The sequence below is a fragment of the Ipomoea nil genome, unplaced genomic scaffold (assembly GCF_001879475.1).
Source record: "Ipomoea nil cultivar Tokyo-kokei standard unplaced genomic scaffold, Asagao_1.1 scaffold1770, whole genome shotgun sequence".
Taxonomy (NCBI): Eukaryota; Viridiplantae; Streptophyta; class Magnoliopsida; order Solanales; family Convolvulaceae; genus Ipomoea; species Ipomoea nil.
The window spans coordinates 98,747-117,313 of NW_017618198.1; the positions used below are offsets into that span (position 1 = coordinate 98,747).

General features: G+C 33.8%; 1 protein-coding gene across 1 annotated transcript; it reads left to right on the forward strand.

Annotated features, from left to right (window-relative positions):
* Positions 1-13,968: 13,968 nt before the first annotated feature.
* Positions 13,969-14,946, forward strand: LOC109192268. The gene has a single exon (XM_019342841.1). The coding sequence runs from the start codon at positions 13,969-13,971 to the stop codon at positions 14,944-14,946; it is 978 nt and encodes a 325-aa protein (XP_019198386.1).
* Positions 14,947-18,567: the final 3,621 nt, after the last annotated feature.

Here is an 18,567-nt window from a genome sequence, read left to right on the forward strand (position 1 = left end):
AGGATCCAATTATGGAATGCCTTTCTGGGTGAGAATTATCTTATTCAAGATCACTAAATTATTTTATTTTATTTTGGTAGGTCTATTGATGGGTAATTGAAATGAAAGGTGGGTGCTAAAGTTAAGCGTTTAGTGATTAAGATAAACCGAAACAAATTTAACTACTCCCTCTGTCTGATTTTATCGTTAATCGAATCAGACACATAAAATGAGACGGAGCGAGAATAATATAATGTCGAAAATTTAACTATACTTTTTGTACTTAAACCATGATGATGTGGTAAATACACTTGAATATACAATTGAATTTACATAATGTTTTTTGTAAGTGAGCTCCGGAATAAGCAACAGTAGGTCAGAGACTCCGGTGCTTCATGCACCCGGTTGACCTTACAACCGTGCGGAGGTGCCCATGTGCCACTAGATGCCTGACCGACCCGTGCCAAGTGCTCGTTTAATTTGTTGGTCCTTCCGTTACAAACGTAATGTTGCTCGGGATAATCACCTCGAGGACCGAGGTCGGGTCCGAGCACAGAGAGGTGACGGCTCGTGTTTTGAATTGGAGGCCTATTGCTTCTCACAGGTCGGGTCAGACCCATGTAAGGTCGGCTCAGACCGGGAAGCATTCACGATGATGTAGGGGGTACGTATCGAGCAGGCATACAGTCGTAGGTCTGGAGAATATTTCCCATCATATGATATACTGTTAATAGAGACATAGAGTGAAACTTACTTAACAACTATCCTGATTCTTGAATAAGATTTATCATCGCATCATATCCTTGATTAGTCAAGCTATTGGGACTAAGCTGGCTAAATATATGTTAATAAGTTCATGACTCAATTAGACTATACTTTATAACTCAAAAAATTTATTTATATATTAACCACAAAATTAATAAAAAATTTACAAAAAGTACAGTGTCATCAATATACTATATACTTTTATTTTGATAAAATTATATTATCTCGTTGTTAATTATAACGTAGGCACTGTGTAGAGATTGTTGAAATTTCCTAAAATTAATAATAATATATATAATATAATAATAATATATATGCAAACGCCATCCACTGCATATATGCATAAAGTAGAAAATTTAAAAAAACATATAACTATGGTTGCACTAAAAGAAGCAAATAACCATAACTTAACAAGTGTCCTATAATCACATAATATATAGTATTTCCATGTTTAGCAAAGATCACATTATTCCAAGCATTGAAAAGCGGAATTTGGAATAAAAATACTTATAGGTTGTTTGGACCGACCCATTATTAGTTTATAAATTAATAATTTTAAAGCATTTTTTATTAATAAACGTGGACAAACGCCATTAGCAATTGCTTTATGGGCTCATATGCATGCATGAATCTATGACATCATCTGGATTCATTGTCAATTACCAATCCCAAATGTATACGAGGCATCATTTTATGGGGTATTGCATGTTTATCGATTAGTGTTATAGATATTTCCCATTTAATATGTATATAAACCATCATCGTCAAAAAATTTTTATTCAAGCGGCATAATTATAACTCTCTTAAATGAGAGTTCAAAAGTTCGAAGTAAAAATTATCCAGAGTGAAGTTATACACTCTTTTAGTGCCAACTTAGCCGCTGAGACAATCTAAAAAACTGCTAATTATTTGGTGTTTGATAAGATCTAAAATGAAGTTGTCTAAGGCTCTGTTTGGCAGAGCTTATTTAAGAGCTTATAACTTATTTTAAGCTACTAATAAGCTATAAGCTCTGTTTGGTAATGTTCCCAAAATAAGCTCGTAGCTTAAAATAATAGCTTATTTTGAAACGCTGCCTAAGATAACGTTTCAGAATAAGCTAGTACCTTATTAACTTTTTTTTTTTCATCTTTGTCTTTATTATTTAAAAAAAAAATAACATCATTTACCCTTTCCAAATATTTTTCTTGTCATTTATCCGCAACTTTCACCACAATTATTATTATTATTATTATTATTATTATTATTATTATTAGATGAAGGAGATTCGCAACAATATTGCTACTTTATTGTGGGATGCTAGATCATGATTATGCTAATAATTTTTTTTTTTCAAAATGTTAATTTTTTTTAAGACAATGTTAAATTTTAATATGTAAACAAACTAATTTAAATTTTGTGAAGATGTATTTTTTTTTTTTTTTGTCTTTTTACATTTATCAACTTATCAAAAAACTAATTTTACCAAACACTTTCAAGCATAACAGCTAGCTTAACAGCTCTTCAGTTTTCAGCTCTTAGCTTATAGCTTTTCAGCTTTCAGCTACCTTTTCAACTAGGTTTGCCAAACATAGCCTAATTAAAAAGGTGTCAAAAATAAATTGTAGAAGTCACCTTATTCTAATGGGGCAATTCAATGACAGTGCCGTATCAAATAATCAAATGGGTAGCGTAATCTCACTAGAAAGCGACGGGTCGAATGGATGATTAGAATAGCAATTAAGGAAAATTATCATGCAATTAGCATCTTAAGCAGATATCTCCCCTGTTCCCTGCCTATATTTAAAGCGATGGATACCCGTAATAGTATATTGCCCTTTATTGGGAAATAGTTTATTATTTTTGTTAACATATTATAATATTTTTAAAATGAGTTTACATTAGGAAGGGTTCTCACAATACATACTTTCCAAACTTCACCTCTATGACCAGTTGAACTGTTCATACGGGCAGGTTCTCACAATACATGTCGAGATTGTCGGCTGATATCGCTCTATTTACAAAGGTCGAATCTAACCATATATATAAAAGGTTAGATTCGACCTTTGTAAATAGAGCGATATCAGCCGACAATCTCGACATGTATTGTAAGAACCTGCCCGTATGAACAATTCAATTGGTCATAGAGGTGGAGTTTGGAAAGTATGTATTGATAAAAGATAAACCGTACTCCTTCTACTTCAATAATAGGTTGCTGGTAAACGATTCTACATTGATAATTTGTTAATATATATCATCATATGGATAATGTGATATGATGTTTAGATCACAATGTTGTTTAACGATCTAATGACGATGGTGTAAAAACCGCATAACCATACCTAGTATAAGTAAATTCTACCTCCAGCTATGATAAATCGAAGTGATCTCCTGTTGTTCTAGTTTGCCAAGAGTAATATAGATCGAGTGATCAACTATATTACTATTATCCATTTTATCTTAGTAGACTGGCACTACAATTCTCCTAGCACCATCGTGAGATAGCGAATCGATTTTAAGGAGGGCGTGTAGTACACACGACTTGAATTTTTCATTGGATTTATATTCTCATAATTCAAACCCTCTATTTTTATTTTTATTTTTTATTTTGTATAAGTAAATTCGATTTATCAACTTATTCATCCCTACAATAATTAGTAGTGCCTACTTATACTTGTATAGCATACTCGGTCCTCCAAGCCACTATCATCCAAAACAATCTCCGATCCTCACAACACTAGCGACCTGCTATTGTACCAATTGTCAAAATCAAACAAATATTATTACGTCAAAATCAATAGCTAGTAGTAAATATGCAACTTTAATTTCTTATAGTTATGTAGCAATTCATGACACCTTTCAATAGAAAAATATTAGACTCGACCATCCAAATCATCGCCTAACAAATATTATAATAATACATATGCAAAAAGCCATGCACTACATATATGTATAAAGTAGAAAAATAATATATATATATATATATATATATATATATATAATATGGTTGCACTCAAAGAAGCAAATACCCATGAATTAACAAGTGTCTTATAGTCGCATAATATATAATTTTTCCAAGTTTAGCAAAGATCAAACTATTTCAACCATTAAAAAGTGGAATTCGGAATAAAATACATTATATTTGGGTTGGACCGACCTATTAATCTATTATTAGTTTATAAATTAATAATATCAGTAGTATTTTTTAATTAATAAACGTGGACAAACGCCATTAGCAATTACTTTATGGGCTGATATCCATGCACGGCGGAGTCTACCCAATATGCATACATCATCCGGTTATTCTCAGCTAATATATATAATTGAACCAAGATTCACGGCGCACATTATAAATCATGCTCTAGATTTTGTACCTATACATAATATAATATCTACATTCAATTAACAGATTATTAGAAGTCTTAACACATCGAACATGAACTAACAGAGGTTGTTAATTTTTGTTTGTTAAGATTTTTGGAGTATTCGTATTCGTTTTGGTAAGGAATACTCCGACCGACATGCCACGTGTTTTATTCTTGTTTATGCAGGTTACAGGTCGGATATTCTTAGAAGAACCCGATCGTATCCGATCGGCGCATTACCCGACTGGCGTCTTCAAATCCTGATCGATAGCCCTTAGACGAGAAAGCCGAGAAGAGGCACGTGGCAGCGTTACGCGTTGACGACAGGCAGGGCTAGCGGGGTGAAGACACGTGGTTGCTACGTGGGTTACATGCCGGCCGGCCGGAGCTGTGTCTCCGGCCTAGCGGCTATAAATACTCACGGCGGCAACAATGCGAGGGACTTTTGGACGATCGATAGGCTATTGATAGAGCAGCCCGACCGCAGACAGTCGGCCCTCAGAATAGCCATTTAGATTGTATTGGGTCCTTTTACACGATCAATAAAAGTTTTACTTGCTTTAACTTGGTCGCATTACTACTTTGACCGCACTACGTGGAATTAGTACTATCACGTTTGTTAAGGTTTTAAAAATCCTATTCGTGTTTATTTGTAAACCGTTAATTAGTGTTTGTTAACATTCGCAAACACATTCAGGAACATGTTCATTAATGTTGACGAACAAGTTCACGGACGTCTTCGTTAACGTTTGTGAACACGTTAATGAATGCATGCTAAATAAACAAATACACATACATATTTATATATGATCATAATTTATTCGTGAACAATAAATAATAATTTAATATTTTCCTCCTTTCGTCCTAATTAGGAAAGCTCCTTCCGAAAGGAGCAGTGGAGCACAAAGTGTGTATATTCAGCACTTGTGGGTAACAATTATCAAGTGGGTTTACTCAAGTAGGACCGTAGGAGTAAGGCCATAGGAAAAATAGAAGTACTTCTAATATATATATATATATATATATATATATATATATATATATATATATTTAGACATAATAGTAACTTCACCTTTTTTTAGAGAGAAGTATCAAATAAGCTCATCTACTATTGTCAAGTGCTCAATTTTCACCCTGAACTAAATTAAAGTCTAATAACCACACTTACCTGCTAAATTTATTCAATTTCCTTTTTTTCAGGTTGCTAACAGATTACAAATTCAATTATTAAAAAAATAATTTAAAAATAAAAATAAAAAATAACAAAATTAAAAAATAAAAAATTAAAAAAATAAAAAGGATTTCAGCCACCGGCTGTCCGGCGATCGCCGGACAGTCGGTGGCTGAGTAGTATTTCACAGACAGCCGTGGTTGTCATATTTGAGGTCCAAATCTGGACCTCAAACATGACAGTCGTGGCTGTCCGGCTGTCCTCGCCCGGACAGCCACGATTGTCTGTGAAATACTACTTAGCCACCGCCTGTCCGGCGACCAAAATCCTTTTTTTTTAATTAAATTATTTTTTAATAATTGAATTGGTAACCTGTTAGCAACCTACAAAAAAAAAGTTAATTATTTGTAAAAAATGTTAATTGAACAAATTTAGCATGTAAGTATGGTTAATTAGACTTTAATTTAATTCGTTGTGAGATTTGAATACCTGACAGTGATAAGTAGGCCTATTTGGCCTATTTGACACTTCTCTCTTTAAACAAAAAAAAAAGAAAAATAAAAAAAAAAAAACAAAAAAATAGTAACTTCATATAAATTAGACAATCTCGTAGAAAAAGTGATATTCTAAATTAACATTATATAATTATGCATGTATGAGTAAAGTGTAACTAAAGTGGGTATATTTTGAAATGTTGTATCCCTCTTTGGAAACCATGGTGATATATACTACAACTCTAAAATATTCTATGAGTAGGCAAAGTAATGGATATGTTCAATTTTCAAACCCTAATTCCTTAGGTCATTGGAAACCTTGTATACTAGGTGACCTGCCTGCAGGATCCAATTATGGAATGCCTTTCTGGGTGAGAATTATCTTATTCAAGATCACTAAATTATTTTATTTTATTTTGGTAGGTCTATTGATGGGTAATTGAAATGAAAGGTGGGTGCTAAAGTTAAGCGTTTAGTGATTAAGATAAACCGAAACAAATTTAACTACTCCCTCTGTCTGATTTTATCGTTAATCGAATCAGACACATAAAATGAGACGGAGCGAGAATAATATAATGTCGAAAATTTAACTATACTTTTTGTACTTAAACCATGATGATGTGGTAAATACACTTGAATATACAATTGAATTTACATAATGTTTTTTGTAAGTGAGCTCCGGAATAAGCAACAGTAGGTCAGAGACTCCGGTGCTTCATGCACCCGGTTGACCTTACAACCGTGCGGAGGTGCCCATGTGCCACTAGATGCCTGACCGACCCGTGCCAAGTGCTCGTTTAATTTGTTGGTCCTTCCGTTACAAACGTAATGTTGCTCGGGATAATCACCTCGAGGACCGAGGTCGGGTCCGAGCACAGAGAGGTGACGGCTCGTGTTTTGAATTGGAGGCCTATTGCTTCTCACAGGTCGGGTCAGACCCATGTAAGGTCGGCTCAGACCGGGAAGCATTCACGATGATGTAGGGGGTACGTATCGAGCAGGCATACAGTCGTAGGTCTGGAGAATATTTCCCATCATATGATATACTGTTAATAGAGACATAGAGTGAAACTTACTTAACAACTATCCTGATTCTTGAATAAGATTTATCATCGCATCATATCCTTGATTAGTCAAGCTATTGGGACTAAGCTGGCTAAATATATGTTAATAAGTTCATGACTCAATTAGACTATACTTTATAACTCAAAAAATTTATTTATATATTAACCACAAAATTAATAAAAAATTTACAAAAAGTACAGTGTCATCAATATACTATATACTTTTATTTTGATAAAATTATATTATCTCGTTGTTAATTATAACGTAGGCACTGTGTAGAGATTGTTGAAATTTCCTAAAATTAATAATAATATATATAATATAATAATAATATATATGCAAACGCCATCCACTGCATATATGCATAAAGTAGAAAATTTAAAAAAACATATAACTATGGTTGCACTAAAAGAAGCAAATAACCATAACTTAACAAGTGTCCTATAATCACATAATATATAGTATTTCCATGTTTAGCAAAGATCACATTATTCCAAGCATTGAAAAGCGGAATTTGGAATAAAAATACTTATAGGTTGTTTGGACCGACCCATTATTAGTTTATAAATTAATAATTTTAAAGCATTTTTTATTAATAAACGTGGACAAACGCCATTAGCAATTGCTTTATGGGCTCATATGCATGCATGAATCTATGACATCATCTGGATTCATTGTCAATTACCAATCCCAAATGTATACGAGGCATCATTTTATGGGGTATTGCATGTTTATCGATTAGTGTTATAGATATTTCCCATTTAATATGTATATAAACCATCATCGTCAAAAAATTTTTATTCAAGCGGCATAATTATAACTCTCTTAAATGAGAGTTCAAAAGTTCGAAGTAAAAATTATCCAGAGTGAAGTTATACACTCTTTTAGTGCCAACTTAGCCGCTGAGACAATCTAAAAAACTGCTAATTATTTGGTGTTTGATAAGATCTAAAATGAAGCTGTCTAAGGCTCTGTTTGGCAGAGCTTATTTAAGAGCTTATAACTTATTTTAAGCTACTAATAAGCTATAAGCTCTGTTTGGTAATGTTCCCAAAATAAGCTCGTAGCTTAAAATAATAGCTTATTTTGAAACGCTGCCTAAGATAACGTTTCAGAATAAGCTAGTACCTTATTAACTTTTTTTTTTTCATCTTTGTCTTTATTATTTAAAAAAAAAATAACATCATTTACCCTTTCCAAATATTTTTCTTGTCATTTATCCGCAACTTTCACCACAATTATTATTATTATTATTATTATTATTATTATTATTATTAGATGAAGGAGATTCGCAACAATATTGCTACTTTATTGTGGGATGCTAGATCATGATTATGCTAATAATTTTTTTTTTTCAAAATGTTAATTTTTTTTAAGACAATGTTAAATTTTAATATGTAAACAAACTAATTTAAATTTTGTGAAGATGTATTTTTTTTTTTTTTTGTCTTTTTACATTTATCAACTTATCAAAAAACTAATTTTACCAAACACTTTCAAGCATAACAGCTAGCTTAACAGCTCTTCAGTTTTCAGCTCTTAGCTTATAGCTTTTCAGCTTTCAGCTACCTTTTCAACTAGGTTTGCCAAACATAGCCTAATTAAAAAGGTGTCAAAAATAAATTGTAGAAGTCACCTTATTCTAATGGGGCAATTCAATGACAGTGCCGTATCAAATAATCAAATGGGTAGCGTAATCTCACTAGAAAGCGACGGGTCGAATGGATGATTAGAATAGCAATTAAGGAAAATTATCATGCAATTAGCATCTTAAGCAGATATCTCCCCTGTTCCCTGCCTATATTTAAAGCGATGGATACCCGTAATAGTATATTGCCCTTTATTGGGAAATAGTTTATTATTTTTGTTAACATATTATAATATTTTTAAAATGAGTTTACATTAGGAAGGGTTCTCACAATACATACTTTCCAAACTTCACCTCTATGACCAGTTGAACTGTTCATACGGGCAGGTTCTCATAATACATGTCGAGATTGTCGGCTGATATCGCTCTATTTACAAAGGTCGAATCTAACCATATATATAAAAGGTTAGATTCGACCTTTGTAAATAGAGCGATATCAGCCGACAATCTCGACATGTATTGTAAGAACCTGCCCGTATGAACAATTCAATTGGTCATAGAGGTGGAGTTTGGAAAGTATGTATTGATAAAAGATAAACCGTACTCCTTCTACTTCAATAATAGGTTGCTGGTAAACGATTCTACATTGATAATTTGTTAATATATATCATCATATGGATAATGTGATATGATGTTTAGATCACAATGTTGTTTAACGATCTAATGACGATGGTGTAAAAACCGCATAACCATACCTAGTATAAGTAAATTCTACCTCCAGCTATGATAAATCTAGGTTGATTTACCTCAACTTCTTAGCTTGTAGTCTTTTGTTAGCTAAAGTCACAAGACGATCGAGCTTCACTTAGAATACATCTTTAAGTATAAGCTACTAGCGAACTTTCTGGTAAATCATATTTTTCGTTATAAATATTCACCGTGAATTATTTATAATTAATGTCACCATCCACTAATTTAGTTATAGATACAACAAATTCATTATTGTCACCATTATAAAACTTCTAGAATATAATTATATTGGCATGATACTGGGGGAATTACCGCAAAGCCCACCACCCAACTCATCAAGCTAATCTAGAATAGTGTTTTTTTTTTTTTTTGGGAATAGTGTTATTCCAAAAGTTGTTTGTTAAACATTTGAAAATTAAAGAAAATCATTAAAAAAAATAAAAATAAACTGGTTTAAAAGGATATACGGTCTGCATGTGACACATTTTGTTTCAACAGTACAGTGGTCAGTGGTGGCCTGCATGTTGGGTATACGGTCTGTAAAACCAACTTTTCAGTTTTACCTAAAAGGATGAAATTAATATAGTAATTTAACTTCTTTAAGAAATCTTCTGATAGATATTTATGTATGATATTAAAAAATTTCATGCATAACGTAAATGATACTCTATTTGTGTGTAAAAAATGATTGTAACTATAATAATGTTACTATAATATATATGCAATTACATTTGTACAGCGTACTATGAGGATATATGTTTTGTCAACATTTCATAATAATATTTTGCTGAATTTTGACAACAGTGTATTATACGGAAGAGTAAAAAATTCCATACAAAATGAAATTTAATTTTTTTTAAAACAACATTTCATGAGTGTTTTCATAGCTCATATTTATAAAATTTCTGAATAAAGTCATCCATTCGCGTGATGTAGGGTCAAGAATCAAACCTAGCTAATTATTGGTGACTGATTGGATGACTCGTAATTTATCTTTTTCAACATTTTTAAACAGAAGTTTTGATAGTTTAAGATTAATTTTGCGTACACCGATAAATTTGATGTTAAAAAAAAAAAAAAAAAAAAAAAAAGAGGCAAACCTGGCTTGTACGTGACATTATAGGGACACCATCATCAATAGGCTAATCCTTTGCCACGTTACCACTTACCATATGCTTGAAGGCAATTTAGTATTTTATAATCTAAACATAGATGACATATATAGTTAAAGTATTAGTAGTAAGGCTCTAATCATCATGTCATGCCATGTTAAGTAGTACACAAATTAAATTATGTTTCAATAACACGTACATTCTCATAGCTGATTTTTTTTTTTTTTTAATCGCCTAAAAAGTGGCCAATTTTTTAAAAAATTTTATAACTTTTTACATTATTGATATTCAATAGTAAAGTGTTACCGACCACTTTAAATTAATGATTTAAATGAATGAACACATGGGATGAGATTGCAAACACGGTTTGGTACAAGAAATGAAGATGGAAAAGAATCTTTAAAAGTAAACCAACTATTAATAGAATTGGTTTAAAAAAAAAAAAAAAAATTGACAAAAACTCACCTCTCATCCGCATTTTGGTTGTCAAATAAAATAAAAAAAAATTGTATGGCGCAACTTACTTATCGGCCTCTGTCCAATAATCCCTCGAGCCACCAGATACTAGACATGGCCCATTATTGAAAATTAAATCAAACTCGTGACCTGACTCTGATACCACTTATTAGAATCAATGCTTACTACTCACGTCAACAACTATAACTGGTAGCGAATGCCCAACTTATCCCCTTATAAACCGAAATCACATTTTTGAAATAGACTGAGTACTAGACTTGAACCTCAAGAATTTTACTGACCTCCGCCTAATAATTCTCCAACCACCAAATACTAGACATGACCATTTATCAGTCCTGCCCAACATCTCCCTTCTCCTCCACAAAAAAAGCAGGGGAAATCTCAAAAATCCGCAAGAAATCAGCTTTAAATGGCGCAGAAGTAATAATTGTAGGTGCACTTGAAAGATGTCTGGTGTGCATTGGATCAAGCTACCTAGTAGTTCCCCATCAAATATAAATGCAAATCATATATAGCACCACTGCACAATCAATCTTGTCAATCTGACTCACTGTTCAATTCTATGTCGTCGTAATCACTTTATCACTTCATCTTTACCTCTTACACATACGTCCCAATACCATTCCACCACCTACCATTCCCAAACAGTAAATCATAGTTTGTGATATGATCTCTCTCTGATCATCATTTGCTGCCGTCCTGTTATAATCATGTGTTGTAAGAGCATTTGGATAGACTATCTTAGTTTGATTCCATCAATTATAACTGATTTATTCAATATACACTTTCAGATAGTGATAATGGGTACTAATAATTGTATCGATTTGAGAGTGTGTATAAGATATACTCTGCTGACTCAAACTAATTAGGCTAACAGGACACTCTCACTTTAAACTTGTAAGGTTATGGTTATCAAATCAACAGCTTGACAAACTTGGCTTGAATTGCTCCCACACGAATTCTTTTTAATTCTCAACACAACTATATTGAACTAGAAATGAATGCAAACCTAATTTTGAAAGCAAATAATGAGATCATATTTTGAAATATGCCAATCTCTATTCTCAAATTATATATCTTGTGCACTCGAAATTGGTCGATGAATATAATGACTTAGTATAATTATATATGTACGTGTATGTGCACACATATATTATAATCTAAGATGGTATATTCCTAATGTTTTTTCTTTAACCTAAATTTTTATATTTACACGTGTATTAAATGGGAAAATGATGTAAAAATTGAGTGTAACCTATGCCTAATATTTAAAAATGAGTGTAATTGACCTATCTCACGTACTCCCAATTTGGTTTATATACAAACTTCTACCCTATCTACCAAAACATTTATGTATATAATTTTATATAAATACGGATTCAGTAAGTTACCTTTGCAAAATTTATTAGTAAATTAAATTCTTACTAATATTAGTAATTTAATTACTTTTTTTTTAGTTAAAATTATAAGATAAAATTAGAATAAGTACAATAGAATCATGTTGGTTGGATAGTTGGCTTGATAACTAAAAAGTTTCAAGTTCAACTCTCTGATCTGTAGGAGTTGTCTATTGAACTTCTTGGTTCGAGTCAATCGTTTTAAGGTCACTAGGATAATTGAGTTTCACTTAATTAGTGTGCACATTCAATTAGCAGTTATAATAATAAAAAGGAGTTAATTCCACACAAGAGGTCCGTTGTCTTTGGTGACAATTCCAAATTTAGTTCCAGACTATAGTTTTTGCCATTTTACATCCCAAATTATTATTTTTTGGACACTTTTACTCCTTCTTATGACTTTTTCTATTTTTAGTAAGGGCATTTTTGTCTTTTCATATTTTTCTTTTGTTATTTTTTTGGTTTCAACCGGTTTAATTCGTTTAGAACTTTAGGTAACCTCTTATTTTTAGTAACCATATTTTTCAACTGATCTTTAGTAAAGTTCTAAACCAATTAAACCGGTTGAAATCAGAAAAATAACAAAAGAAAAATAAGAAGAGACAAAATTGTCCTTACTAAAAATAGAAAAAGTCATAAGAATGACTAAAAGTATTCAAAAAAACTATAGTGTGGAATGTAAAACGACAAATACGATAGTCTGGGACTAAATTTGGAATTGTCACCACAGACAAGGGACCTCTGGTGGAATTAACTCTAATAAAAAGATATAGTGTATGTGTTTTGATATTTATAAGGGAAAATGTAATACTTTTATATTTTGATTCAAAAGTATTACATTTTTTCTTCAAAAAAATTACACTTATAAGTAATAAACACTTTATATCTGATTAGTATTACATGTTATCATATAATATTACATTTCTATCTTGGTCCGCGTCTCATAGATAAATATAATGAAATGGTCTTACATGAGTGTCTTTCAATAAAATAAAATAAAGAAGTTGTTTAGTCACATGGGTGAAGTTTGGAAAGAATGATCAGGAATCGAGTCTCACCCGCAGCTGTGGGAGTAACCTCTCAAAGTGAGGGAGTTCCTTGTGCACGATAAGTAAAGGTAAGGTAGTCTAACATGTGTATTCAACTGAGTTACCGTAATTTACATCATTCCAAATACTCTATCGAGTCGGGTTGAGGAATTTTGAAATTGGGGATTCAACCTTTTGGGTAAAAATAAAGAAGTTGTTGCCATGGAAAGTGGCAAAATTGAAAATAAAAATAAAAATAAAAAACATTGGAATACCTAAAGAGGAACAAACAGAAAAAATCTAGGCAAGTCAAGTCTGAATCTAAGACCTTAAATTGGTGTCCCAACAGGGCGTCGACGTGGTGCAATCGCGAGGCCGCGTTTAAGGGCTCCGGCCGGAGATTGGACCACGTACACCTCCTTCTCGAACTCGCTCCGCCGTACACGCCTCACGAGATACACAACCCCACTACGTGCCCCCCGTCTCCGATGCCATACGCATTACTCGACACTCACCCTTACCTGATTGGTCCCTCCGGGGCCCCACCCTACTGTGGGTCCCGTCCCCACCCGCTTCGCCACGTTTCACCTCGCCAACCAATCACATCTCGTCTCTGCTAACTCCTCTCCCAACACGTGTCCCCAACCTCCCCACGCGTCCCCACTCTCTCTCATCTTCCCTCTCCACTGTCTCTATAAATTATCGCTCCCGTTTTCTTGTCGCTTCGTTCCACAGAGCCGCCGGCCGTTTTCGTTTTCCGGTGAAACAGTCAGAGAGTGTATGTGCTCGTCGAGGAAGATGGATGGGAGAGGGGGGTGTTGTATCGCGAGGTACACCGGCGGCGGAGCGGCGTACGATACGTCGAAAGTAGGGAGGATAATGTTGAGATTCCGGCCGATCGCTCCGAAACCGGCGGCGGATGGATCTGTTTCCGGCGCATCTAGTGTCGCGGAAAGTAAGGAGGTCCGTACAACGGCTGCCCGCAGAAAGCGGAGGTACGTTAGAGATTCTGAGTCTACCGGCAAGACGGCGTCCGGTGTGAACCCTAACAGAAGGCCTTGTAAGAAGAGGAAGGCGGCGGCGGCGCCGGTGACGGAGGAGGAAAACGAGTCTAACGGTAAGACGGAGTCCGGTGGCTCATCATCAGTCTCCAGTGTGGAGAGAGAGCCGGTTATCACTCTGCCTTTGCTGCCGGAGAAACCGGAACGGAAGGAATGTCCGGCGACGGCGGCGAGGGAATCTAAGAAGCAAGAGCCAAAGGATCCGGTCTGGTTAAGCTTCGGTAACCAACTCCAACAACCGCGCGATAGTCACGTGCCTAGGCACGTGCCGTACGGCGGGGGACCAGCAAACGTGCCACCGGCGACGAGAGTCGTTGGCTCGTGGGTCCAGGTGGAAGGCATTACCGGCACGTGGATCGACCACGGAAACTGCCTAGGCCGTACGGACCAAGACAAAATAATGAATCTCGACCGCGACACGTGTCCGGGTTTCATATCCGACGCCCAGAACAGAGTGAGGTGGGCCAACGCCGCCTACCGGAACCTATTGGGGCACCGCGCCACTGAAAACGGTGGCGAAGCGGCGGTGTTTGTAGCGATGGGCGACGGCGTACGGCTACCACCACCCAGCCCGGCGGCGTTCACGTGCCGCGTGAGGGTGGTGACGCCCGCCGGCAAGGAGAAGAGCTCTAGGGTTCTCCTCTGTGATGTGTGGAGAATGAGCGGCGGCGGCCATGCATGGAGGTTAGATACCGAGGCCGCTCTCTCCTTATAGGTACGTGAAATGCATGGAAGGAATTAATCACTGGGGAAAAAAATCTCGTCAAATTGTAAATATTGTTTGTAGTATGGTGACGAGTGGCGGTTTGGAATGACTTGTGAATGTGAAGTTGTTAGAAGTTGAATCTTTTACTTTAATTTGGTGGTTTGCATGTGCTTTAGAATTTGTTGAAAAAGTTTTTAAATATAAATGGAAGATGACTGTAAGAATGTAAGATCGACTGTAACCCTTTTTAAAATCTAGCCAGGTTGAATTTCCCTTTTAAAATTTATTCTCGTACTATGTTTTTATGTTTTTTTGGTACATTTTACAATATTGAGAATAGAAAGATTTTGATTTTAATACATACAGTCTAGAATTATTCTAATAAGTTATTGGCTTAACAATAAGTATTTTTATGATTTGAAATAACATGTACTATTTAATAAATAAATACTTTCTCTTAAATTTACTTTTCCTTTTTACAAAAAATAAAATTGTTGTATGAAAAACACATTCAACAAATATAAAGAAAAGTGACTGTTAACTTGTAATGAATGTACAATTATCAGTGCAAAATTGAATATTTACCTTCAAGAAAACGCACAAATAAGACAAGTAAAATGCAATACTACACAATATAATTTGAAAATTACAATACAACAAAAATATTAGAGGAAAAGTACAATATTTACTTTAAACGAATACACAATTATTACCCAAAAAAAAAAATGTATACTACATATATATATATATATATTGTGCAATGAAAACACATTTATACATTGAAACACAAATTTATCCATTGAAAAATAATACAATAGCATATTCAATATACAGAAAATGTACGCTAGCTATAAAAACAAGCAAAACATGAAAACCAAAACTGAGCTGGAAAGTATACCTTAATTCATTATCTCAATCAAAATCGCAGCTAAGGACTTCGAAATACAGAATGCAATAGCATTGATGGCAGCTAATTAATCCAAAATCACAATACAATAACACTAATTGCAACCAATGCAATCAAACCAGTTCACCAATTATATTCTTGATAAGACGATAACTCTGCTGGGCACTCTATTAGTTAGGCATTAAGACAAAAGTCTTGGAAGAATTAACACATAATTCTTAATTGAGTTACCCAAAATAAACTTCACCTTTAAATTTATAAAATTAAAAAACTAATAATAATCCGTGTTGCAAAAATTGCGATTAGAGAGCGCCAGCGATTTTTCCAACCTTATAATAACAACTAGTTTTGACACGCGCTTTGCGCGATTAGACCAATGCCCAATGTATATTTATAAATTAGTGTGCCTTAATTGGTTAAAGTATTCATATAATAATGAGAGAAAAAAAATTCGAAATGAATAAAAGATAAAGAAATAATCTTAGTGCTTATATATTTTAATAAAAGATAAAGAAATTTGAAATAGCTAAAATAGAATTAAAGTAAGTAAAAACAAATAAACCACTAACTAAAGCTGACTATCTATAATGAAAAGAGTAGTAATTTGAGCAGAGTAAAATTTATTTTTCTTAGTGCATGTTTGTTGAGGCTCGGAATTGTCTTCTTCTTTTCCATCCTTAGTGAAGTTGAGTTTCCTTTTTGCTGGTTGTGCGTTTATTGCATGTTGTTTACTCGTGGTAGTGAATGACAATGAATCGTGCAATGATGTTATGGTATATGATACCATGTTTTTGCCTTGTTGTGTGTAGGATTGAGACCTTAATTGTATTATATATTCTTCATCTTGTAAGCGGTTATTGATATGTTGAAATCGTAGCTGTTGACCCTGCAAGATGTTTATGTAGTTAGTCATAGGTTAATTTACTATAAAACATGAGTGGTTGTGGGTGGTAAAGGATGAATACCTGTTGTTCCAATTGCATAACTTGTTTGCTCGTAAAGAGTAATAGTTGTTCAACACATTTCCTAAACACAGATGCAACAAGGCATCCACTTCCATCAGTAATTTCCACATCCAGTTTACACCTATTATGAATGTTTAGATTAGAATTGTTGTATTATGTTTGTGTAATGATTAAATTGATACTGACCTCCTTCTAACAAAAAAAGAAAAATAAAACTGTGTATAAAAATTATTACTTACCGTGGTGTTCCCACTGCATTCAATTCACCACAATGCATGCAATTAAATTGTTTCACTTTCCGCGTAAACCTTTTTCATACAATGACTACATCCAATGTACAATGTGTTTTTTATCTGATGCTTAAAGCTGATTTTTCTTTTTATCCAAGCAGGTTTAATCTACAAGTTGTCATGAGTAAAAAAAATGAATATTAATGTTAAATATAAAATATTGAATTATTGTGTAAAACCTATTACATATATACCAGATCAATTGATGGAGGGATATTAGCAATTGTAAAAAATTGTAAAAAATGGAGGATAAAAGAAAAATTTTGCAGTTTCTGGATTTGCAAGTTTTATTGCAACGTCATTGTAGTCTCGACATCGTTTTAATGCATCAAGTGTAGCACGATGCTTTGTTCCCCTAATAATATATACAAAAGAAATGTATTTTTAAAATAATGTGTGTGCGTGAGTCTGTATATAATTCATATTATTTTATATTTTATTACACGTGGGGAATCACAGTTTGCTGTTTGAGATAATTGTATGACCATGTGCTTAGTTATTATTTTCATTATTATAACATTTACTCTGATTTCATAATGTACTTTTGCCGCGACGTTTTTCGTTAGCAGGATCCATTGTTGCGTAAGCATTTTGGCGTGTCAAGTTCCTCTCTGCACGTAGACTCTCATTACAAGCATACCACTCCCTATAAATAAATAAAGGAGTGTGCAACACAAAACGGAAAAACCATTTATTATATTATAGGTGTGAATAATACATATACCTTTGCATTTTTAGCTGTGAATTCTAAAGCCTACAAAATCAATTCCATAGAAAAAATAAGTCCACACAGAACCCCTAATGGGCATCATTTGCGTTAAATAGGGAAAAGTCGGGGACACCGGGATACAAGGTTATTAGAATGTCATCAACTATCCTTACAGTAGTATACAGAAAAGACTCAAAAGAACACTACATATCATGATCATTTGTATTGCATCAAATCAAAATAAATATAATAGCAAATGTATATACTACTGAGTATAACGTAAAATCTACTGTTTTCACAAGTCAAACATATCAAGAACCCACACAGTACAACTTATTACTGAAATTTAAGATTATGGAATATGCCTTCCCTACCGAAATATCATACCTGGCTTCCCTCTTATGGAAGGCCAGCCCTCAATATTCATTGATCTTGTAAGGGTTTTCATGCAAGTTATGATGCAAGCACCACTTCCCCCTAAGGAAAGACATCTACCACCTTCACCACCTCACCCCCACCCAATAAATTTAAAAAAAAAAAAAAAAAAAAAAAAAAAAAATAGCATCAGGAAACAGTCAATCCATGTTCAGAAAAGTGAAGTGAAACAAAATACCACCATCTAATTTAATGAGATACCTTGCTGAAGTAACCAGCCAGCAGAGCACTGTGAGGACGCACAGGTTCCAAAAATGAGAATAGCAAGTTCATTAGCTGCCAATCAAAATTAAAAGTCTATTTAAAAGCATTTTCTTCCAAATA

Coding starts and splice junctions, on each gene's coding strand:
- LOC109192268 (XM_019342841.1), top strand. CDS start 13,969: ATGGATGGGAGAGGGGGGTGTTGTATCGCGAGGTACACCGGCGGCGGA.